The sequence below is a fragment of the Festucalex cinctus genome, chromosome 9, assembly GCF_051991245.1.
Source record: "Festucalex cinctus isolate MCC-2025b chromosome 9, RoL_Fcin_1.0, whole genome shotgun sequence".
Lineage (NCBI taxonomy): Eukaryota > Metazoa > Chordata > Actinopteri > Syngnathiformes > Syngnathidae > Festucalex > Festucalex cinctus.
The window spans coordinates 5638464-5663794 of record NC_135419.1 but is presented as its reverse complement, the minus strand read 5'-3'; the positions used below and the strand labels follow the sequence as shown (position 1 = coordinate 5663794).

The 25331-nt window shown below is 38.2% G+C and overlaps 1 protein-coding gene across 3 annotated transcripts; it reads right to left on the bottom strand.

The window, feature by feature from the left end:
• Positions 1–5509: 5509 nt before the first annotated feature.
• Positions 5510–22413, bottom strand: slc16a2 (solute carrier family 16 member 2). 3 transcript variants are annotated; one of them, XM_077532369.1, is made up of 7 exons: positions 21506–22413; positions 14232–14376; positions 12861–13347; positions 11169–11312; positions 8527–8755; positions 6554–6807; positions 5510–6483 (listed from the first exon to the last, which is right to left on the bottom strand). In XM_077532369.1, the coding sequence occupies exons 1-6, from the start codon at positions 21918–21920 to the stop codon at positions 6563–6565; spliced, it is 1665 nt and encodes a 554-aa protein (XP_077388495.1). In that variant the 5' UTR covers positions 21921–22413; the 3' UTR covers positions 5510–6483; positions 6554–6562. The 3 variants fall into 3 exon arrangements, with proteins under 3 accessions (XP_077388495.1, XP_077388496.1, XP_077388494.1); XM_077532370.1 differs by having other exon boundaries at positions 5510–5778; XM_077532368.1 differs by having other exon boundaries at positions 5510–6807.
• Between the last annotated feature and the right edge of the window lie 2918 nt (positions 22414–25331).

The following is a 25331-nucleotide window of genomic DNA, read 5'->3' as shown; positions in this document are numbered from 1 at the left end:
TGGGACATGGGGTAAAGATTTCCCAAAATGAACACATTTGTATGTTCAGAACTCTTGCACATTACTGTTACAGTGCAACAGAGTGATTTTTCCCCCCTTTCACTTTCCGCTCTCACAACCTTGTGGCTTCCTTACAATACTTCCTGTAGTAGTATGCTACGTGGTATTGAAACGATAACTAATTGGACCATTTGTCCTACTGTTTTTAGTGTGGCATGTGGATTAAGTCTTATATATATTACTTTAATACTGCACATGGAAATATCTTACATGTTTATATTGTTGCTGTTTTGTTGGATGTACAGTACTGACTGTAGCCTATATAAAAGAAGAAAATATATAATTGTGTTTTTGAGGTTGGCTTTAAGATTTCCATTTTACAATGAATTAATCAATTTTAAAATATTACCAGAGTGAAACCTAACAGTTTTGAGTCCTTACTTTGATTGTGGCGGTTAACGATAGAAGGGTGGAGGACGCCCTCTATTGGAAACGTGCGGCGTTACATGCAGTGTTTGACAACCACTACTGTGCAATAGCTGTGCAGTCTCTACATATATACAATATTGTATACAGATACAATGTAAATTTATCATAACCCAACCTGAACATCTATAAATTAGCAGCAGGGTTTAATTTAAGAGATTTTGTGCCAGCATTTCAACTTGACGCATGGCCTGATGTTTAATAAATGACTTCATACATTGTACAATCTATAAACACCTAATTAGATCTTGATTCATTGATGCATAACGAGTGAGCATCACTGAGGACCGGATGCCTCACTGAGCTGAGCCATGTTGCTGTGGCGACGGCAAGTACAGTATGTCACATGTTTGAGGGCACATTTGGGGCCTTTCACAGTGGTGTATTGTATTTCACGTTCCAACTGACACAGTATGTCTTTGTGCGCTCAAAAGGGGGTCTGGGGTTAATCTCCCCAACGTGAATACTTGTCTGAAGTACCTCAAGATATGTAGCGCAGTCGAGCAACTCAGGAAGAAAAAACAATGACAACATTCTGTTCATTTTAGGTCTTTAATGTTTTAATAGAAAAAAAAATGCCTTTGAACAAAGATTAACATGACAAAAAAACAAAACAAAACGGATTTTCTAGCAGCTTGATGAATTAATTTCAGTTTTAGTAACATTTAGCTGACTGGCTCTATGGTCATATAAAAAGTTGCCTGCAAAGCGAGGAAATAAGCAAACAGCTGTCAAGAGAGAGGCAATCATGGTTTACTATAGCAACCTGTCCGGAGGTTATTACACAGCCACGCTTGTGTCAACAAGTAACGACAGAGGGCACAGAGAAAAGCGCACCAATACAGTGAAAGGCTGTGAAATTATAACAGTTACAGTCATTACACAAATAATAATCAATAACACAGCCTACAAGGTATGTTGAACATGGTTGCTTCAGTATAGGGGTGGGTGGGGGGTGGGGGGGGGGGGGATTACATTCACCAAAAATGTAACTAGTGATTGTGCCTCTGGCAGAGTATTGTCGCTGGAATCACACCATGGCAGCGTGAATGAGGTGTTATTGTGTAGATTTTTTTGCAAAATCATGGCTCAGTTTCACAAATAACATGATTGTAGACTTTAAGCTCCTGCTTGACAGATTGGTGGTATAGTTCACAAACAGTACAACAGTTGGCAAAAGATTGAGGTCAGTAGATTAGAAAAAAAAAAAATGGCACATTTTAAGAGAACAACAAAAGCTTTCAACAGCAACTAGTTCTCTCTCTCTCTCTCTTTTTTTTTTTTTTTTTTTTTAATTTTTATTTTACTACGTCCCATGAGTCAAATGAGGCGAGAGTGACATTTGTTCTCTGGGACTATAGTGAATGTGAACAGTTCAATGAAAGCTATCTCAAAATATTGACTACACAAGTGATTATGTACAAAAAGACTGAAAGCTTAGTTGGGCTTCAATGATTCATTTGCAGGACAAGTTTAACAATGAGCTTGTCCTTCTATGTGCAGCCAGCTATGATGAATGCACCTGACCTGCATAGCGTCTAAAGCACCCACAGATAAGGACATTTTTTTGCGAATGATTTTCAGAAATGGGCAACAAAAATGTCTAATTTAAATTAAAGTAACAGTGGTGTTCAGAGTGAAACATTAAACACATACAATGGGTAACAGCTGTGGCAAACCATTTTAGTTTGACATTGATTGAGTAAGTGAAGCAGTCACAGATGTGGACCATGAGCCCGAGACAATAAATGACTCACAATAGGTCCCGAGCAAGAAACCAAAATTATTCATCATTCTTCATTTCATTCCGTTCCCTCACTTTTCTTCCTTACTTTCATCTAACATGACAATATTGGTAGGCACAGTGGAACCTCCAGAGAACCTCAACTGTGTAGCTGGTTGAAAATCAGGCCAAAACCGTCATTAACACAAGTAACAATTTAACACTGCTATCTGTCACAAATGTAAGAAAAGTTAAACATTAAACAAATAAGAAATAAATAACTCATGCAAAAACAATAGGAACCTCGGGCCCTAAATAGTGTATAACTAATACAGTGTGCCTTGAGATATGAATGACCCAACTTACGAGTTTTTGAACTCCACAACAAGCAGAATGTTGGCAAATAGTGATCAATTCAAAAAAAAAAAAAAAAGGCTTCAAGTTGATTATTTCCACCCTCACCCACCTGTCAAACTAAACATGAAACAAAGGATTACACATGTATTCAAAACAACACACAATGCGAAACGGCATAGATGGGCTAATGGGTAGTATCAGCGTCACTGTGTTATTACCTTTTAAACCAGTATTTCTCAACTTTTATTGAGTCAAGGCACATATTTCACATTGTGAAAGAGTAATCACTGGACACTAATAAGTGTCACAAGACCATTTAATCGGTTACTATAAATAGGTAGCACTGGATCATTTCCCAGGGCACATCTATTGATCTCTCATGGCACACTTGTTGGGAATCACTGCTATAAGCAACATATATTTGAACATAACCATATTTATTTTATAGGTATATTCCTTATCACCTGCAGAGAACTGTCACAGTAGTTTGTTTTATATTGCTTCTAGGTGGCCATTGTACCCAAAGGTGCAGCACAATGTCCATTGATTTGAAGCAAAAAATTAAAAAAATAAAAAATCAATTCTTTACTTTGTATTTTGTACTGTATGTATATATGGGGTACAATATTATAGAGTAGTATACAAGAATTGTTTTTTTTTTCGCATAAACTGGAAGGATCAATGGCATTTTCATTCCTATCAGTGATGTGAAATACTGTACGAACGTTTACAATTAAAAGTGTGGACATGGAATGAATTAAATTCGTATCTCAAGGCATCGCTGTATTGAGTACGTACACTTTTAAAGACCCCTAAAATACTGAAATAATAATGTAATAGAGAGGGAAACAGGAAAGTGCACAGTGTGAAACTTGACAGTGTTGTTTAATAGCTTTATCTGCTGGAAACGAAAATCCTTGTAGTAATTTTAATGCTCATATTGTACAGATTAGCCGGACCTTTGCAATTCTTTGATTATCATCACACTTTCCATCACTGACATCACTCAAAAGGATTTGTTGACGTCTCGAAAGACGTCACGTATTATAAGGATTTGAACCAAGTTTGCATGGCCTGACTTTTGACGAATATTTTTGAGTGAAATCCAAACTGTTTCAACTTTGGTGGTCCCACTGTAGCCTACATGTAGCACATGTTGCAACGTGAACATTAAAGTACAACGTGAACAGGAAAGTAAAAAAAAATAAAAAAAATAAAAAAAAGTCAACAGTGATTATTATAACTGTATGCATTTTAACCTTCTCTGAAAAAAGAAGGCTAATTTTTGATGAATGAAGTAAGTATAGTTGTTGAAGTTGGAATTTGTATGAAGTGAACCTGAGCTGAAAAGGTAGATTTCTTGTAATTGAGGTTACTGCTGTGAGTCAAGTGTCTCACATGTAAGTACTTGCTCCAATGTCCAAAAAATAATAACAATAATAATAATAATAATAATAAATCAGAAAATAATAGATTAAAACAATACTGCAACAGAATAACAATACTATTCACAGCAACAATCCTAAAAAAAAATAAACAAAACAAAAAATAAAAATAAAAAATGAAAATTAACATACAGATACAACCTGTGCATAGACTTTCCCGCTTACTGTACTATTCATTATATTTGACATCGGTAGACTATCGAACTATATTCTTCTACAAATATTTTATTTGTTAATATGTAAATAATGATGGCAAAATCACACAACATTAGTCGCTAATTGATTAAGGGGATACAGCCTCCAGTTGAACCTCTTTACTTTGTTTTACTTTGAGGACTAGCTACGACTAGCTTGCAGCATATGGCAGGTGCAAGGAAAATTCAGGCAGCCTGTACTTTTGAATTTACCCAATAAATGTTGTCAAATTGGATGTGAAAGTATTATAACACTACTCAGTCAATTTAGCAGCCAGTGTTTTTATGCTTAAACGCATATTTTCGTCCGCCAGATGATTGAGACATGCCAGTGAATGTAAATCTCACTTCAGCATGCAACCCTTTCATAAAATACATAATTTGTGAATGTTTGAGTAATAGTATTAAGCAAATTATTCAACATGAATTAAAATTGGATTACGATGAAAACCCGTACATGTGGTTGTTTGATTTCGAGACACGTTAGCTTATGTGGCTAGCTAGAACTAGCTTGATTGAACTAGCTTGATTGTTTCATTATTTAGTTATAAAATAAATGGAACACTGTCTCTGTCCATCTATAGCCCTATTCAATAATCTCTACACTCGTTTGAGGTTAAGCATTCATGTCTCCTTTACCCCACAAAGATAAGAAATGCAATAATACACAAAAGAGAAAATGTCAAAGAAAAGGTTATCTATCCACTTTAATCCTGAGGGCTCTTCTGTAGAAACAATTATGGGTGCAACTTCCGGTAAAGACACCGAAAGTAGTATTTGTTACGGCTTTCGTTTCCCAGAGCAGTTTATTTTAACTTTCTGTTTTAGTTTCCTTTTCTAAACGATCATAAGCCAGTGCCACCATATTTAAAAATGGCGACATAGCGCAATGACTTGAACATATGAGAAACACATCGTTGGCCAATTTTCTTTTTTTTTTTTTTTTATGTCATCCTCCTACATTAGTAGGAAGTGGGATTTAAAAGTTTTCTATTAAACTGCGGCAACTACTCCGTACTAGCTGCGTTCCCACATTGTTTAAGTCTGGAACGGTCATAGAAAGTGGACTCACGCAACCAGTTACCATGCATGTAAACAAAATGTTGGTTCCTTTTCATACCGGAACTGGCGCCCATAATTCACGTAAAGGCTCATGGGGCCTAGGAATAAGGTGGATAAAGGCAGAAATGAGAGGATTAGTGAATAAGACAAAGGAAGGAAGATTAAATATTTGCTACCCAGTTCAAGTTCACTGTTGAAGAGAATATTAGAAGGGTAGAAAGAAGAACTTCTCTCCACAAGGGTAACGTTCCAAGAGTTTTTAAATGTGGAAAACATTCTACACGAAGTAGTTATGATGACCCAACCTTATTATAATACACAGTGTAAAACGGAGAATATGAAGAGACAGTAAAATCTGTGATCATCAGTCGAGGTGGATGGAGCACTCAGTTTCCCTATAAAAATACGAGTAGAACTGCATGTTATTATTACAGAATTCAAAAACTGTCTTTTTACGTCATGGCTGACGTCGATTGAACAGCAGAGGTTGCTTGTCATTCCATCATGCCCACTAAAAAAACAAAACAACAAAAATCAGCTTCATTTTTGTGTTCTAAATTGAGTTGAAGCATCATGTCATCATTTTAAAGGTAATGGGATAAATCACACTTACTGATAAGTAAGTACACTGTAAAATAATATGTTTTTAAGAGTGAAAAAGTACAGTGGACGCCCGCTATTCAAGGAGGATAGGGACTGGGCCCAATCGCAAATAGTTAAAATCAGTTTATAATTGTGGCCATCACAATTACATTAATCAAAACCCCAATAATGATTGAATAAACTTGGACATACTGCCAGGGAGCTGGTTACCCAAAATTGTATTTTGTTTAAAAAAAACAAAAAACTAAAGAGGTGAGTCCTCATGCCAAACCATGAATATACGTGATCCACTGTAATCTGTTTACATTCATATCTTTCAAAGATATTCTCTTTGGGCTTCCAAATCAAAGCAAAATATTGTTTAAGGTTTTGAGATAAATCCCAATGACAAAAAAAAATAAAAAAATCTCTTCATTGTATTCCTCTTGGAGGATATTTTTCTGCCTTCTCAGATTATGTTTTGCTTCACTTCCTTATCACCCCAACTTTGGCTTCAAACTTGATCAGACTCAGTTTTTCTTAACGATGAACCACCAAACAAGGTCAAGGAGGAGGCCAAATCAAAGGTCAGGCAACAGGTCAGCCCTGCCAATCCGATCAGGAGAAGTGCAATCTAAGCATGAGAAATTGTCCTTAGAGAGAACAAATTTTATACCCGTCGTGTATAAAAGTACTATAGTTACCATTATAATTCAGATATGCGTCTCGGCATCAGTGTAGCCAGGCAGCATGTCTCCATTGGAGCAGCTCTTTGGTGTCGGCTGGTCACTGGGTAACATGTGAGCGGTGGTCTCTTCTGGTGCTGCCGCTGCGCCGCCACGCTGCAGTCGGCGGTGTATCAGGGGCACGAAGAACAGCACCACCCCTCCGACCATGGGGGGCACACCCGCTACAGAGAAGGCGACCAAGTAGTCCCCAAAGTAGTCGTGTAGCAGACCTGTGAAGTGAAGGAAGAAAAGAGTGTCTTATTGTTTTGAATTAAGGAATTCCTGGTGAAAAAAAAACTGTAACACCTAATCCCAAATAATCCTTCAAAAGACACTGCATAAACATTCAATATAAATTGAATGGGAGGGAGGGGGTGGGGGGAAACGCTGAAATATTAAAACAATTTTAAAATATTGTGATTTATTTATTTTTTTAACCACACAAATATGCCAATCCATGGGTGGTGAACTGTGAGTATAAGAGTATTAGCATTAGCTATTATTGCTAATATTGGTATTAGCAAGGCTACCGTTTCTTGAACCAATCAGATTCAGATTCTCCTCACAGGCCGTAATGACAGCATTTTTTTTCATCCTCTGATTGGTTTGTCAGAGCAAAAGTCGTTATAGCCAGGTTCGACTAACAAAACACATCTGGAGCAATCAGCCCACGTTATTATGTTTAATAAATAGCATACTTGGTGAGTATAATACATTATATTTCTGTCATGTTACTAGATATTGATTCGGAATTGGTCCAGTAACAGTAGGTGGCACACTTAAGTGCTGTTATTTTTCGTTTTTTTACAATTTACATTTTAAATTTTCAGTTAATGCTATACTGTATAATTATTTATGTAGAAGTGTGACTAAATACAACAATACTAATTAGAGTTTTGTCTTCCATGAGAGATAGACACACGCACAACATACTTTTTCTGATATGTCTACAATGTACATCACATTCCTTAAATGGGTGAAATATTCTATATCCATTCTAACATCCCACGGTTAATCGTGCAAGTTTTCCAGCTGTTCTTCAGCTGTTCAACATCTCCTCTGTTTACATAGAACAGAAAACAAATGCATTGAACATACAGCAGCAAAAGGAGGTCTACGAGTTCAACCATGCAGCATGAATTATCGAAGGACCAGTTTGTAAATTCACAGACTGTTGCTGCGCATTCTACTGGAACTGCTGCTCAAATAGTCTACATGCGCTTGTGGACAGGGTGATGTCAAAAGTGTTGACACGATTGAATCATTATTTTTCCAAAGTCATTTGCTGTTCCTGCATGACTTTGCAAAAAAAGTCCAGCAATATGTTGGATGACACGACATTCTGATAAATATTGTGCTTGTAGAATTTGAATTAATTTGAAAAATTATTTTTATCCATCTCAGGTGCATTTTGCCACTTGCTGTTGACTGAAAATTATATAACAGTGCCTAAGGGCTCAGCTTGCAAACGTCACAGACCAAACCTAAAAAAAACAAAAAACAGGTGAGCCGTGACAGTCGTTGCCTGAGACTTATATTATCAAAAATCTGCATTGTTTGAGAGCAATGTTACTACCGGTATTCAAACTGCAAAATGCTACAATTGTCTTGCAATTCTTACAATAATATTCCATATACGTTTTTAGGAATAAAACATCTGCTTCTTTTTATTTAACCACTTAAATACTATAAAATAATGTTAGGTCGTTATGTTGACACTTGGAGTGCTAAATACTTTTTGGTGGTACTTAATGTAAAAAGTTGGAGAACTATTGTTTTAAGTCATGCACAGCTAACTATACCTCCACCACCAATTCACCCACAAATGCACTTTTGTCTCTATTTGTTTTCTAATATGGATAAACTTGCAGCTCTCTGTGGATTATAACCTCCAGTGGTACAGCGCTAATAAAACATGTTAAAAAAAAAATAAAAATCTCGTCCTTTACCTGCAATGGGTGGGCCAGCAGTCATTGGAAGAGACATGAGGCCAAGCAGGTATCCGATGGCCTGAGAGGCCTGCATGGGCCCAACCAGCTCAAATGCAATGGGAGCCATCATGGTGAGGAAGCATCCGTCGCACAGTCCCAGAAATACACACACCACAACAAGTTCCTCAAAGAGAGAACACTGAGGGATCAGAATGGACATGAGTCCCAGAGCGATGAAGGATGCCACCTACAAAAGACACAAGAAACGTGTTACATACATACGTTTACAGTGTATGTCTTAATGTGAGACAAATCCACTTTATAAGCATGCGAATTATTTCTATACATTTAATTTCGTATAATGTACTGCAAGACAACAATGACTGTTATTTGACCTTATTTTTGTGTTTTTATTCATTTAGTATTCAGGGCAGGGTGATAGAAAGTTAGTAGATAGTTTTGTAGCCGGCGACTGTTTATAGACCTGCATTCCATACTGTGCAAAAAAATTAAAAAAGTACATGTAAAACATAGAACATTCCCATTCACTTTGACATCTTGCACCTCAGGGGTTGTGTTTATTTTAGTTTTATATACGGTACATTGGTGCTATGCCCGTAACTCAAAACACATGTACAGTATCTCATCTTTACCCCTTTGAAACAAATGGAAATGCCATTTATCCGTTCCAGCCTCGAACTCAGAATGACAAACAAAATATTTGTGTAATGTTTTAAATGAGGAAATTAGCACGCGCTAATATTGTACTTTATAAAATTAGAGCAACAACATAATCAATTCAAATGTTAATTATATGTTAAATGTAATTTTTGTGTGACATGATTTATTGCTGCAATGTAATTCATCGTGCCGCTCCTGCTTATGTACCCACCTTGGCCACCAGGAGGCAGTATAATACAGTCATGTAGACACAAATGATGAAGAGTATTTCTAGTGATACTAGAAATGACTCAGCAAGATGATGTAATATATGTCACTCTTTTGTAGAGGATGAAAATTATATGCCGATGAGTATTGTTATATTATCTACCTGTTACACTACCATTTGTATTTATATATCCATTGCTTCTAAAACCATGGCGATTGCTGTTACCATTAGCATGCTAATGGTGTTTTTCTTGTTTGTTAGCATAAGTGTTTTGTTTTACCTGTTTTGGGCTGTTTGACGGTTCTGGCCAGGCTATTTACTCCCATGGGTTTAAATGTGCGGCATCAAATTCATTTTAGGTTTAGTTTGACAGTAAATAACTTGGAGTGGCTTGAAGCCTTTTTTTTATGAATTGTTGAACATTTACCCAACTGTTTCTTATTGTGAAGTAAGTTGAATTGAATTCACACCAAACACGCAGAAAATGACAGATTGCGTCTTGAAAAATCCTCAAGTTGGCTTACTTGTATCACAATGCATCACACTGTAGTCCTATTTTACAGGGCTCACTTTCACTTTATAACTGTAAAAGCAGCTAAAAGTATCAAATAATTCTTTTAAGTTTTTGATGACTGCAGTTTTACATTGAAACTGATATTTCTATTTTCCGAGGGGAATTTTTTTTCCAAGTCCCACCAACATCCTGTAACATTAATAGCATTAATATGCCTGTTTGTTTGCTGCCATATTACAAGAGTCAGAATTTCAGCTAGTGGAAGGATGCAGCATCTAAAAGAATCATGCATCAAGACGCCTTGGCTGTGTTTGAATATGATGCCTTCATAAATGTCTCATTTTCTAATATGTGTTAAAGTGCAATGTTTGTCTGAGGCTACAAACCAGCTCTGATGTCACATGTTGCCTTACATGCCTTGGCCTCTAATTTAAGGTGAGCACATAACAACTCGGGCAGAAATTGAAAACATCTCTGAATAAGAAAGGCACATTTTGAGGACAGGGACAAAATTGCTCTAATTTGAAACTACAAGTACACAAGCAACACATTGCAGTTCACCTCAAAAGTACTTTATTCTACTCTGCCACTCTCAGCACTGAATCACCCCAAACAATATCCAACAGTTTTCATTATGGAACTCCTGTGTGCATGCAAATGAGGATTTATCTGCAGCCAAACTATTTAAACTTACTGGATGAACTTTGATTCCGTGTACTAATGTGTATGCCAAAGGCTCAGTTAAATAAGAAGTTCCAAATGGAAGTTAATAGTTAATTTGAAGTGACCTATTAAATGTGGAGGTTGTTGTCCTGATTTTTAGAGATGTGACACAGTGTTCTTTTGATCTTCACAATAAAAACTGAAATAAGATATTACCTTCTCAAAATTTTAAGATGCCAAAAAGAGCATATATAAATGAAGAAAAACCTAAAAATGCATGGCTGTGGAGATGAAGTGAACCAAATGCTTACATTTTTGTGGAATGTGCAAACTCCCTAAAAAGATGGCATGTGCTTGTCTGCTTGAGTACTACCGCCACCTTCAGCTTGGTTGTCTTACCCACATAAAGCCACTATGTAGAATTTTAATACAGTATATGGCAAAATATATATTTAGAATTTAAGAATTCTGCAATTCTGAAAAGAAAATGTAAATAAGTACCCCGGCCATTAGAAATAATGGTTTAAATTTCAACTAAATGTTCAACGTTCCAGACACACCATAAGACGCTTCCACTGCCATTAATTTCCTGACCTGCATGTAGATCTTCTTCAGCCCAGAAATGAGGTCGCCAACTTTGCCAAAAGTGAGACGTCCCACCCCTGATGACGCTCCGATACACACAAGGAGCACCCATTCCTTCTCGGTGCCCTTGAACTGCTCCTCGACAAAATTTATCTGTCACACAAATACAAAGACAGATGAACAACTAGAAACAATGTCACACATGCATGTTTTAGTCTATATCTAAAAAAGTAAAATCTCCTGCCATAAATTCCAAATGTTAACTTTTTTGCACAGCGAGAGCATATGTGACTATTTATATGAGTCAGAAGCCAGCCACTCCCCCGAACCCAGATCCTAAACACAAAAGCACCCTCTGATGTCTTTCCTGAACATTCCGAAACTATTTGCTCTGCTTTGAACAGTTTGTTATGCATGAATGGCCATAAGATCGGAATGTTTCAGGACACAGAGGGGCCATACAGGAGAGGTTTCCTGAAGTGGTCAAGTCATTACAAAGGCCGGGGCTGTGTTTACACCTGGGCCTGGGCCTGAAACAACACGTCTGACAGAGGGAGGCCGGAGCTGGAACATCCCACATCTGGATACAGGGGTGTCAACTTCACAGCTTTGCGCTGTGCTGCAACCTCAAGATTTAGCTCCCTTTTGTAGATTGAAGTAGAAATTGAAAGTGCTCTGTAACTGGATACTACGCTTTGCTTATGTGACTTTAACGACTGATGATAAGTCATCCGATTATCTGCCGGGCTGATTATCGGTACCGATATACGTAATTTTGACGAATATTGTATCACCTTTTTTAAAAAAAATTGGCGGCCAATAAACGATCTCCGTAAAACTGTGTTAACCTTAGGAAGCGAAATTTGTAGTTTTTAGTCACTAGGAACGCTTTTCACCTTTTGTGATTGTTTGAAATTATAACAAAGATAAGTAAAAAAAAATGTTTTCATTTACGTTTTTCAAGATTTGCTGATGACCCTGGGAACTCCCTGAACTTGTTAAAATTTTAAAACAAATACCGGTATGTGTATTTAATAATTAAAGAATACAAAAAATGAACATCTAAAAAGTTTTCAATAAATTCAATTTAAAATGTAATTGTTTCCCTTTTACTGAAAATGAATATTGGCTCAATATATCGGTCATCGCCCTCCTTCGCCGCTAATTATCTGAATCGATCTTGGAAAAAAAAAACATATTGGTCTATCTTTAGTTATAACAGCAATTCTCACAAAATGTGCAAAAACCTCCTGACGGGAACAGGTCTGAACCAAACCAAACCAGGTCTGAACCAAACCACTTGTATGTGCCCAGCAAGCATTCTAGTACTAAGTCCAAAAGAAAGATTTTACGTACAGTACAACCCTGACATAAATGCTCCCTTTCTCCATATGTCCCTCGTGAGCTGAGAGACTAAATATTTAAACTCACTTGATTACAAAATTTCTCTCATCATATGATTTTTCCAAGTATATCATATGATAAAAAGAGGTCAAAATTTCTTCATTCTCAGTCACATTCCATACTAGAAAAAAAGGCATTGCTTAGCAGATGGTGTTTAAGCACAACATGGAAATGGGTTTATTATCCATAGCATCAAAAAAACGCAATAAGTAAGGAATAGACTAAATTATTTTTACAACTGATTTTGAAACCGGTATATACATAGCATGTAATGGAACAAGAGCATAATGTTCTTACCAGGTGAATATAAGGCACAAAGTAGCCCAGTACAGCTGTAGCAACTCCAAAAGCCCACACACGGTAAGTGAGGATGTGAAACACTCGCAGGTTGAAGTACTTTCGGACCCCTGCCAATGCTTTGTGCCACCAGTTCCCACTCTGAGGAGTCGCCCCTGCCTGGGTTTGAGATTCAGCAGGGCCCCTTGGTCCCATGCAAGGTCCAGCAGGCAACAATGGCTTGAATGTTAGCGCCAGCATGGCTTGCACAAGCATGAAGAGGCTGAGGATCTGGAAGGTTCTGCTGAGTCCCAGCGGCACCACCACTTTGTCCAGCAAAACCGGGAGACCCATGGAGAAGAGGCTGGCGCCTGCCGTCACCACGCCATTGGCGAAGCCCAGGCGCTGGCGAAAGTAGTGGCCGAGGATAACCAAAGAGGGTTGAAAGGCGAAGGAGGATCCACAGCCAAATAGTATGCCGTAAGTAAAATAGCGGAGGCTCAGGGAGCTAGAATAGAAAAAAAAAACAGACAAAGGCAAATAAATTAATATTCATTCACTAAACCAATTGGTTTCATCAGAACACCCATCCATCCATTTTCTTGACTGCTTACTCATCACAAGGGTCGCGGGGGGTGCTGGACCCTATCCCAGCTGGCTTTGTGCAGTAGGCGGGGTACACCCTGGACTGGTTGCCAACCAATCGCAGGGCACACAGAGACGAACAACCATCCACACTCACAATGTATTCATTTATTTATTTATTTATTTATTTACATTGAGACCCATATAGTACAGATAAAAGCGCCATATAAGTGCACTCCATTTGTAAATGGTAAATGGCATTTTAGCATTTTAAAAAGTTTCCCGGGGGTTTGTATGTGCGCACATACAGCATTTCACCTCTGCATATAACCCATCATAGACAGTTTTTTTTTTCCAGTTATTATGCTAATGAGTCAATGTAAAACAGGTTCTGTGTCAACAGTATGTACTTGTTTTGCATTGCTCATTAGCCGGAGGCATTTTGCATGGGAATTATAAATACCAGCATGCATTGTCATACTGTGACAAATAACAGTGACAATTATTTTTAAAGTTTACAAATAACAACCAGAAGTCAATATGTTTCAATTTTAAGGATTAGAATGGATCCCTCTGGCATGTCTCAAAAGTTTTTGAGCAGGGGATTTCAAAGTTATAATGAGCGCCCCTCAAGCAACATAAATGACTGGTTCACAAGAGCTTCACACATTAGCCAAACAGCTGAACATATTGAACATTTGCTGCAGGTTGCATTAGTTATCTGTTCATTATCCCCCAAAAGCGTCACACTCACAAGCACCTTTTCATCGGCACTACTTAAACGAATAAGGAGCAATAACAGCTTACTTTGCAAAAGATGTGCTGAGCAATCCGATGAACGCCACGAGGGCCCCACTGACGGCGGTTTTCCGACAGCCAAAGTGGTCCGTGAACATGCTGACCACCGGTGAACAGAAGAAAATCATCCCCATGGCGAGAGCCCCGACCCAAGCTACAGAGATAATAGAGACATGATGTCAGACTGAAGAAAACTAAGTCAATGAAACAACTGCACCAAAGTGAATAAAAGCATGCGTGACAGTCACAGGAGATGGGTTGTGTAAAAATGAGGATAGATGGATATCGCTTCTTCAATTGAAATAACTGAGCGAGAAATAAAAAGCTGTAAAATAAATAAAAAAAATAAATAAATCATCTTATCTCGCTTGGGTCACATAACTCACACGTGAGTGAATCAAAGTTGAGAATGCCTTAAACATGAATTTTAAGTAGTAGTAGGTAAATTGTGATTTATGAACATTCCATTCTCGATCAAAATGGTTGAAGGATTTAATACACAAACAAACACTCCATCTTGTATGTAATGTAATCATCAAAGTCATTGTAATTTGAAATGTTTCACATTTATAAATTGGTTATGAGGGGCTACAGTGGATATAAAAGGTTTACTAACACAGTTCAAATTATTGGTTGATGTTATATAAAACAAAAAAAACGTTTTTGTGCCCCCAAAAAAAAAAAAAAAAAAAAAAAAAAAGAGGCCAAGAAAAATCATTACAAAAATAGCTTTGTCAACCATTAACGTGACGATAACCTGTCCAACAATTTTTTGTGAGGTTAAGTTAGGTAATGTAATGTGTTTTCAGAATTAACCAATTACATACAAATCCATGTTAAATGGAAGTCTCAGTCAGGACATGCAGTAGGTGCCGGCATTATAGTGCCTCTGAATTTCCCGAAATAAAACTATTTGAGTAACTTCTCTGGACATTACTTTGCCTTTCTAATTGTACATGTTTCAAAATGAGACATTTTGTGAGGTTTTTCCTCTCCTTTAGTGTGATTTACCATTTAAGAAAACATGGTACACTTAATAAGACCTCAGGGGGAAAAAAAATCAAATCAAATAACAATATGTTTAATGATGGTTAGTTACACGAGAAAGTAGAAAGTCATTCTGTGCTACAATGCCAATACAGTGACAAAAAACAGAAGTCCAAATGACCACTCAGAGACAGCGTTCAAATGCAAACAAACAACTGTCTGGCTGTAGTTACCTGGGGAGCAAAGGTATAGTAGCTCTGACATCAACCTAAACATGGAGGCCGTGCTATTCTAAGTACAGTGCCCCCTTCGCTTCTCCCCCAGGACTGACACCAAATGGGTTAATTATCCCACTCACACACTGCAAGTCGCACAATCTCAAATATGTTGTTCCATTATATACACAATGATATAATTCTCAGTGGTGTTTATGCAAAAAAACAAATAGTTATTTAATTAGTCCTCGATACTCGGAGGTGACTGGGTTCAAGCACATAGCACTGTTCGCCTGCAGGCTGCACAGAATATGCACAGGTGTGTGTACACATATAGCACTTTAAATGACTTGCAGTCTGTATACTCGATGTACTAAGCCCTAAAGCTTAACTAAAGAAAAAAAAAACATGAGCAGCTTGGACTTTTTAAGAAAAAATTGTAACGTTTAGCCTTTAGGAGAGGAGAAAAAGAGTTGAGTTAAGTCTCTTCTTAGCTCTGTACATGATGTATCCTCTCCAACACACGTAGGTAAATAAATAAATAAATGTTTTACTCTAGAATTGTAAATTTCCACAAAGTAGTTGTATGTGTCCTTTGTTGGGAAATGATAAATGCATGGGCCTTTCTCCCATGAGCGCTGTACACTGGAAGCACATTTATCCTGATACTGGCAACCTTCCAAGTTCCAGTTCCATCATATTAAAGTGTAACGTTACAAAGCATGTTATACAGAGCCCACTTGTCACTCTTTTCACTCCAATTTGTCCCTGAGTAGGCTGAATCGAGTGTACCCATTCTAGAGCATACCACAAAGAGTCTGTATAGCTGAAAGAAATGTGTCAGAGAGAGAGAGAGAGAGAGAGAGAGAGAGAGAGAGAGAGAGAGAGAGAGAGAGAGAGAGAGATTCTAAGGACAATCACCAAAGAAATAAACTTGTTCCAGAGACAGAAGCACTTGCTTTAGAGATAGTGTTGCATACCATGCAATTAAAATGCCAATGTATGTGAATTAGAAGTATGAACTTAAAATTGACATGATTTTGTATTTATTTATGTATTTATTTATTTATTTATGTATTTATTTATTTATTTATGCTGTAACATGGGTCTCACTGCTTACTGAAATTTGCTGGAGCAAGCCATTAAAATTTAAAAGAGGCTATAAGGATGGATTTTGTTCAACAGAAAATAAATACTGTATTTTATCAGTAAAAAGTAACATATGAGGCTGAACACAGTTCATTCCATTCCATGATGTTGACGGTAGCTCTCCGGTTTGATCATATTTGGAGGGGGAAAAAATTACGTAAGAAATTATGGAAACAGAAACTATCAGTTCTAATGTCTAACTGTCAGCATCACAAAACGTTAAGGTAAGCTCTCTTAAGGTAAAGATGCAAAAAGAATTAAGGGGGAGAATGCAAATTTGATTTGTAATGCAGATGCGCCTAACACATCTTTTTGTTTTCTGTTTAATTTATTTTATGAAAGGTCTTTCTTGTCATCAGTGGTTTGTGAATTTACTGGCACATACATATATCCCACCACCCCACCCCACTGGGACAGCAGGCTTAGCTATCAGCTAAAAATGAGTCATATGTCATATGTCATGAAACCAGGACAAACACACCACAGTATATATTCCAACACTGGCACACAGATGTCAACAGAAGTCATACCGTGTCCAAGTCCCCCCCCCCTTTTTCCAATGCAGCAGCAGTATTGAAAAAGTATTGAAAATTGAAAACGTAAACAAGTCAGTTGTGTGTTTAACATAGCATGTGGCAGGGGGATCACACATATGTTGATGTAAGAGGTAGAGGTTAGAGACTTAAATGAAACTTGATGCCAAAGCCAAAATCCTAACTTAGCTCTGAAGCAAGCAGAAACTCTCATGAAGAAACAAAGAAAGTGCTCTAAGTTTGTTTATAAAAAAAAAAAAAAAAAAAAGTATTTCAGGTACTAACAAGGTTCTATGGTAAAATGATAAGTTCTTTGAAGTGACAACAATAATGGTGGGAACTGGAACATTTACTGACTTTGTACATAAATTTTAGTGTGAGAATGTATTCCATACTAAACCCTAAATCTTTTACACTTATTCTTCCATTCACACAATTTATATAGCGACTTAGTCATGACAATAGTCTTGCATTTATTGGTACAGTTACAGCATCAGGCCCAGGACAAAAGACTTTGTAGAGAAGCACATTCCAAAGAGACCACATGAACTGGCTTGATCAGGTCCTGGGCATGGCGGCTGACATTTTTTTCAGCAAAACAATAGCAACCTCAAAAACGCAAATAATATCCATCCATCCATCCATCCATCCATCCATCCATCCATTTTCAACGTCGCTTGAACGGCACGTGTGCACCATTGTGAACGCGGTTCATGGAAATCCGGAATGAATAAACGAATGAATGAATCAAAGTAACTTGTAGTAACCAACACGAGTGCTCCTCAGCATGTGCTTGCGTTGTCTTGCTGGCCGCAATTTTGCCCCAAAATTGTTTGACCCACGAAATGGCTGCCGGGTCGATAGGTGGGGGTCGGTGACGTCATGTGAATGCTATGTATAGAGACAAACAACGACTCACACTCACCGTCACACAGAGACTGAGTGGAAACTGAACCCACACTGCCTGCATACAAGTAAGGCGAGTGTACCATTACAGTATCAGTCACTCTGGAAATAATATCAACGTTTTAATTTAAGCAATGCTGAGTGAATTTAATCTTTTACACCATTTTTTTTGTTTGTTTGTTTAGTGAATTCCCCTGCTGGAAAAGGCACCTTTGAAATCACATTCAAACTATCGCTTTGGTCTCACATTAACATCCATGCACCTCTTTTCTATAGTGTTTGCCCTAATTAGGGTCATGGGTGAGCTGGAGCTTAATAACCTTTGGGCGATAGGCAGGGTACATGCTGCAATGGATGCCAGTCAATCACGTATCACTATTCACATATTACTATTGACAAGTTCAACCATTCACATTTGGACGATTTAGAGTGTTTCATTAAGCTAAAATGCACGTTTTCAAAATGTGGGAGGAAGTCGGACCCACCATAAAAAAAAAAAACTTGCATAAAAGATCTTCCCTCCTCCCCACTGAGTAGAAAAGCAGACTGTTTTTGTTTTGCTCTTCAATGTGGTGATTGACAGAGCAGAGTACAGCTGAGTACACACCTTGACATTGCAGGGCTTTTGTACGAGTTGCCACAATAGGAATGAAAACCTCTTGCATACCATTGTGCAATTACTGAGAAATACCAGACCACCTACAAGTAATAAACAGCCCACCCGCTCTTTGTTGAAAACGTAACAGAAAAATCCAACAATTTAACAAGAGGACGCTCCTAAGTACAACAACCTGGAATTGTATAATTTGGAACTAAACCGTACGTGATCAGGGACATATGGCTGTAAAAAACACATAATGAGATAGCAGCAAATAACATAACAAGGCCGCTGTTCAGAGCAACAAAGCACTGCTTTCCGTGTCTTTTTTCCCCAGCACATATTCAAAAACATAACACACAAAATGTCAGCATAGTGAAGTGCATGTGACCTCAGCATACCCTAGAGGACATTAGTCCAGTGAGCAGCCGAGCACCTCTACTGCTGTTTTGCTTTTTGCAACACATTTACAGAAAGAATAACAAGAAGCGAAAAAAAAACAAAAAAAAACTATTCTACTACTACTAAAGGAACATGTCTAGCATACATAAAAAAATGTCTGTTTAATTTCATTGGCAAGAGTTACCCCATGCAGGTTTATTTCCATTGCCTTCATTTCCATTACAATTTTTTTTTTTAATCCAAAAGGATCTGAGGTTGGCCAGCATCCCGAAATGATTAGTTTTCGTTTTGACCTCACGTGCCTCTGCAATTCAATGAGATAATGATGCAGAAAAAAAGAGGGGAAAATATTCATAGAAGAAATTGCAAAAACTAAATCATGACGTATAAACCACTCATATCAAACCACAGCTGTCATCCACTAAAGATGGTGCTGAAAGAGATTTTAGATAAGCAGGCATAAAAAATGGAAAAACCTATTTTTTTGCAGTTAAGTACTGGTTCTCTTGTTTCATTCATTCTGACTTGTTTTGATTTTAATTATGGTTGGATTGATCTTAATCCTTTCACATTGGACACTGGCCAACAAAGAATTATACAAGGAGACTTCTGGAAATGGGAAATGAAATGAACTTCTCGGTTTTTCCGGTGCACATTATGTCTCGGGTTTAATGGAAAGGAACAACAATCATGCTTTGACAGAGCCAAATCATACGCTCACATGCGTCTCTGGCTGTATGTACGTAAGAAAGTTGGCATGAAATACATCTAGCTGCTGACACATGACACGCCCCCCAGCGTAGACTTTCTCCACTCGTAACTGCTTTCATGATGATGACGGCGGCTGGCCGATATTGTTCCAGGGCACATCTTAAGAATCTTAATCCCTTCCCACATCTTGTCCTTAACCTTTACTTGTGACCGTGCATCCAGTCTGGAACAAATTCAAAGGGAAGGCCCTCAAGAGTCTTGTGTTTTGAACTTCATTTACGAAAACACAAGTTCCTTGAAAGCATCAGGGGATTCCTTGAGGCGTGAGACCCTGAGAAACTTTGGTAAACATTTGTCAATATCCTGTTATACAAACCAGAAGCATGCAGGTAAACAGAGGGGAAAACAATGGTGTGGTTCCGGTGGAGGCAAGCTTTATGAAGATCTCAACTCAACTAAAGTCAATTCCTGGAAATCTAATTATCACAAGCTTTTATAGCATATTTCCTGCACAAAGCAGTCATGTCCTGCCAAGCCTTTTCCCATCTAGTGATTTCTAGCAGCAACGTCGGACAAACAAGAAATAAATTATAATAAATAATTCTGAATGCATTTGGGCAAAAAGTATTACACACAAATAGTTTGCACACTTTGGACAATGTAAGAGGTATGTCAGAAAAGTTCCAGGACTGTGTCACAAAAGATAATTCAAACTCAAATAACACATTTTCCTCATCAAGTGTAATCACCCTGGAGCATGTAACTGTCAGCTCAGTTCTCAGCAGCCACTGAATTAATAAACACAATTATTCATTGAGTTTGAAATCTAACTTAAAAGAACAACCAGACAACCGTTTGGCACTTTAATTGCTTTTCTTCAATTATGTTTTGATGATTGTGAGAAGCCAAAATTGAAATCACAATTACATTTTGATGAATTGCCCAGCCCTATCAAACACCAGAGTCTTTAAGGGAAGAGTCTGATGTTGCCAAGGCTGAAGAGAGCACTGTCCCCGGCAAGTTCTAGCCACCAGCCCATCTACAAAGAGATCCTGTAAGAATTGTGGCAGGACAACACAGAAATTCACAATGTGCTCAACATCCAACAGGTCTTGGCCAACAAGAACATTGTTCTGCTGGAACAACTTGCCCAAATACCTCCATCTGGCTCTGTGTGATTTTTTCCCCCCTCTTTCCCAAGGAGGCATCAAGTGGACCCATTTTGAAGACGCTTACAAAATCAAGATAGCGTGACGACAGAGCGATGGAAGATCCCAGAAGAATCCTTCCAGGAGTGCATGAAAGCCTGGCAGAGAAGGCTGGAAAAGTGCATTAGACTCCATGGGGATTACTTGGAGAGTGAAAACTTGTATATCATTGTTGACACCAGACCTGGATCTTTTCCGACACACCTCGTCCCTACTTGTATTCCATGCTGGCTTTCAGTAGAAAACACTACCAGTCAGCTGTTCTCAGTAAATGTTGATGAGATTTATAGAAGCTGCTGATGAGTTCAATGGATATAACAAGTGTTGGTCAGAAAATAGCCTATTGTTAAATAAATATCAACCTTCCCCAATGCCAAACCAAGAGGCACATGGTGGGTTTGCCTTGATTAAATGATCCACAAAAAAATGCCATGCAGCTTTTAAAGGACATGCGCCATTTAATAGGCCTGATGTATGTTTATTTGCAGACGCACTATAAGTGCGGGGCGACCCACTTCTCCTGTCAAACTGGTGATTTAATGTGCACCGCATAATGTATGTGTGTCCTACTTACCCACTTTGAACTGAGACGTCTTGTCCTCGGGGTCTGCATGCTCCCTCACCAGCATCATATGCAGGATGCCAAAAGAGTTCTGAATCCCGAAGATGGACCCATTGCACCAGGTGGCTGCCAAAACCACCAGCCAGCCAAAACCTCCTTCGGGCGGCGCGAATCCTCCGCCTTGCCTCTCCCCCGTGTCAGTTTCGGGGGCCGGGGATGAGATCGGCTTGGATCCAGCTTCGATCAGTTGCGCTGTGCTGTTCTCCTGCGGGAGTTTACGCTCGCTCTCCCCTGAAAGCTCATCCTTATTCCACCCCGACTCTTGAGCAGCATCGCCCTGCTCGTCGGGCGGACCCGCGGCCGACTGCTCCGCCCCGGTCACACCGCTAGACGGCTGCGCCTGGCTGTCTACCCCGTTCGTCCCCATGCTGTCTGGTTTAGCGTTGAGGTGACTGCGGGCTCTTGGCGCACATACATGAGATATAGGTCACTGACATAAGCGTGGATTCGAATAGCAGATTTGATTGGCTCTCTTTCAAAACATAGCACACTATGCGCTGCTCACGGTCTCGGCGTCAACAAATACACACGGGATGAATGCGCGTGTTCAAGAATTAATAGTCGCCGTCGTGTTCTCTGATTTACAAAAAAATAAAAAAATAAAAATAAACGTGAGAGAGTCTTAACAGAAAGCGAGCGTGTTTACTTTTTGCTTCCTCGCTCACTAAAGAACCCGCCGGACCACCAACCTGCAAGCACCTCGTCTCGGCCGAGGCACCACTTTGCCCCGCACAACAACGCAACGAAGGCTCACCAAAGTTAAACTGTTCTGAATAAAACCGGACTAATTCACGTGTCTATATTCCACAAGCTGCCTCGTCCCGTCCACACTCCGACCAACGCACATCCGCCGGTAAAGGGCCGTCATTCAACAACTAACTCACGCCCTCCTTTCCTGGCAGTTGTGGTAGGCAGGTCGATACAAATATCGATAATATCGATATTGTCGGCATTGATCTTAATATGGATCGATATCATTGTGATGAGCTTGTAGAATCTACAATGTAGATCCTGTTTTGTCTCTGTCGGTATACACTGCTGTTGCAACTGAGCTGGCTGTTTGCGTGTACAGTTACTAGTTACTATTCTTCCAAGTCTGGAGTATGACAACCTCCCATCAGAGATTTCATGGATGACCTCACAGTATCTACTACATCTGTACCGGGAGCCAGGTGAATCCTTCAGGGGCTGGAGAACCTCATGGCATGGGCATGCATCAGTTTCAATCCTGCGAAATCAAGATCTTTGGTCCGAAACTAAGGGAAGCTGACAGCCAAATTTGACTTCAGGCTGGGAAAACGTCAGAGCCCTTCAGTCACATAGAAGCCAGGGAAGAGCCTTGGGAAAATCTTCAACTGCAGCTTATAAAGATGCTCAATAGCGAAACTACTCAAATCTTGCCTGGCACCTCCACTGAATCCTGTCCTATAGTAAACCGACTTTTCCCAGCCTCAGAAGGCCATATATTATAATATATAATGATGTTTAAAAGAAAAAATAAACAAAACGCGTTTGGTCTTAATAAATAAATAAATAAATAAATAAATAAATACATAAATAAATAAATAGGTCAACCGTGCAAATTTCAAACAAAGAACCTACACCCTCTTTTCCCATCTTTTTTTTTAACTGTTGGGTGGCAGGAGCCTGCATGAAAAATGTTTTCTCAAATATGTGAGAATCAAAATGTCCTGTATTTGTAATTTTGTATAGGCTACCATAGTCAAATTTGTTTGTATAGTTTGTGTAGTTTCCATACTCTTTCATTCAGTCGTGAGCCTAATTTCATAAGGATGTAATCAATGCGCTTACAGTATTTGTTAATTTTTGAATTGAACAGTAACACGTGTTTACCACTAAGAGGTGCTGCAACTCTGTGTAAGATTTGCTCAAGCCCATGAGACCAAGAAACTCTAACCCCATGGTACCATTACAAATAATAATAATAATAATAATAATAATAATAATAATAATAATAATAATTATTATTATTATACTAATAATAATAATAATAATAATAATAATAATAATAATAAAAAGACTCAATTTTGGTACTGTTAACTTGCAGAAACCCAGATGCATTTTATTACTGCTTGTTCTGTTAATTAAAGCTTAACCTGCAACCGTATGCAGCATATTTCCCCAAGTTATCTACTGTATTTTCTACACAAACCAGAAGTATTAATAAGACTGAAATATTGTTTTGCACTTTTTATTTCACAGCCTTTATGTTGCTAAGTCCACTATGTAACATTAATCATGCATGGCACTATTTATCACCCCCTTGGCTTTTAAAGCCAACTTTTCCATAATAACATAAAATGTCGGAGGGAGTTGTTTGGCCTTTGGGAGCAACCTAAACAGCTTCAATGCCCAGTTATATAAATAAGTTGAACTGTATATGCAATATGATGATATTCGTTTTATTTATTTTTCCCCGAACAGACTTGTGTCCTCATTTGTATTGTGACAGATTATATAGGTAAGATTGTTGTGTGTGAGTTTTGTTTTGTTTTTTTTCAGGAATTTGTTCTTTGTTCAATTTTGTATTTATTTATTTTTAAATATATATAACAGGTTGTGTTCACGTTCTATATTGGCTGTTTTCTGTACTATTATAGGCATGATCATAACGTAATGCTCTCAAGAGTGTTCAGTTATGTTGACATTTGCTAACTGCAAGGGCATAGCTTGCAAGTGAGTCAGATAACATCACCAATTTGTTTTTCAGCATTAATTTTTACACATTTTCCCTGACCTCTGATTGGATTATTCAGGTGTGCATTAGTGTTGTCTGAAAAGTATAGTGAAACATTTTATTATGCATACAATAGGACCTACCGTTTGTGACAAAGAAAGTTCAGTACAATAAAAATAAATAAATAAATAATAATAATAAAAAGCTTAATTCGTAGTTGGAAATGACACAAAAAAAGTGGAAGATGCGAAAATGCTGTTTTCATTATTTCTTATATTGTGGCAAGAAGTCACACACAAATTATTTCTACTCAATCTCAAAACAGGACTATCTAATGTGCTCAATGTTCTAGCTCATGTTTTGGTGCAAAAGTTGTGTTTCATTGAAATTGTCAGGAATATGACAATTGTAAACTGTGACTAACATGAATTTAACACAACCATCATGTAATTTTCCGAGATGCTTTCATTTTTCCTTGATTCAACATCACTCAAACATCTACTGAAGAATGAGTCATTAGATGGTGATGCAACGTCATCATGGTCACATGTTACCATTCAGCGCTTCCAGAAATAGTGAAACAGCATTGTCCCCTTGGGACTCACAGCAAAACAAAGGCTTTTAAATAGAAATTCACACAACTTCACAAAGGCTGGCCGCATACAACTTCCTTGGGATTTTGCTTTCAAAGTAATGTGGTGTTAACGATGATCTGTTAATGGGAATAGCGAAATCTTCAGAGAAGTGTGGGTCGAAGGGGAATGAGTATCTGTCTGGCAAAAGTATGACAAGAGGCCCACACATTTCTCATTCGTATAAAAGTCCTGAGATGAACACAGCCGAAGGGAATTTATTGGTTTGAACTTGCTCAGTGGGCGGAGGTCAATCTCTTGAAAGTTGGTGTTCACTGCGTTGAGAAACAGTTTGGATAATTTTCTATGAGCATGTGATGAAGTTGTAACACCACCAACAATCGCTCAATGGTTGGGATGGCACGGTTTGTGTGACATGCTTAAACATGCTGTACTGGTGGGAGTGGAATTCTGCACTGGCAAGCTGCTTTTTATTTGCAGTAGCATG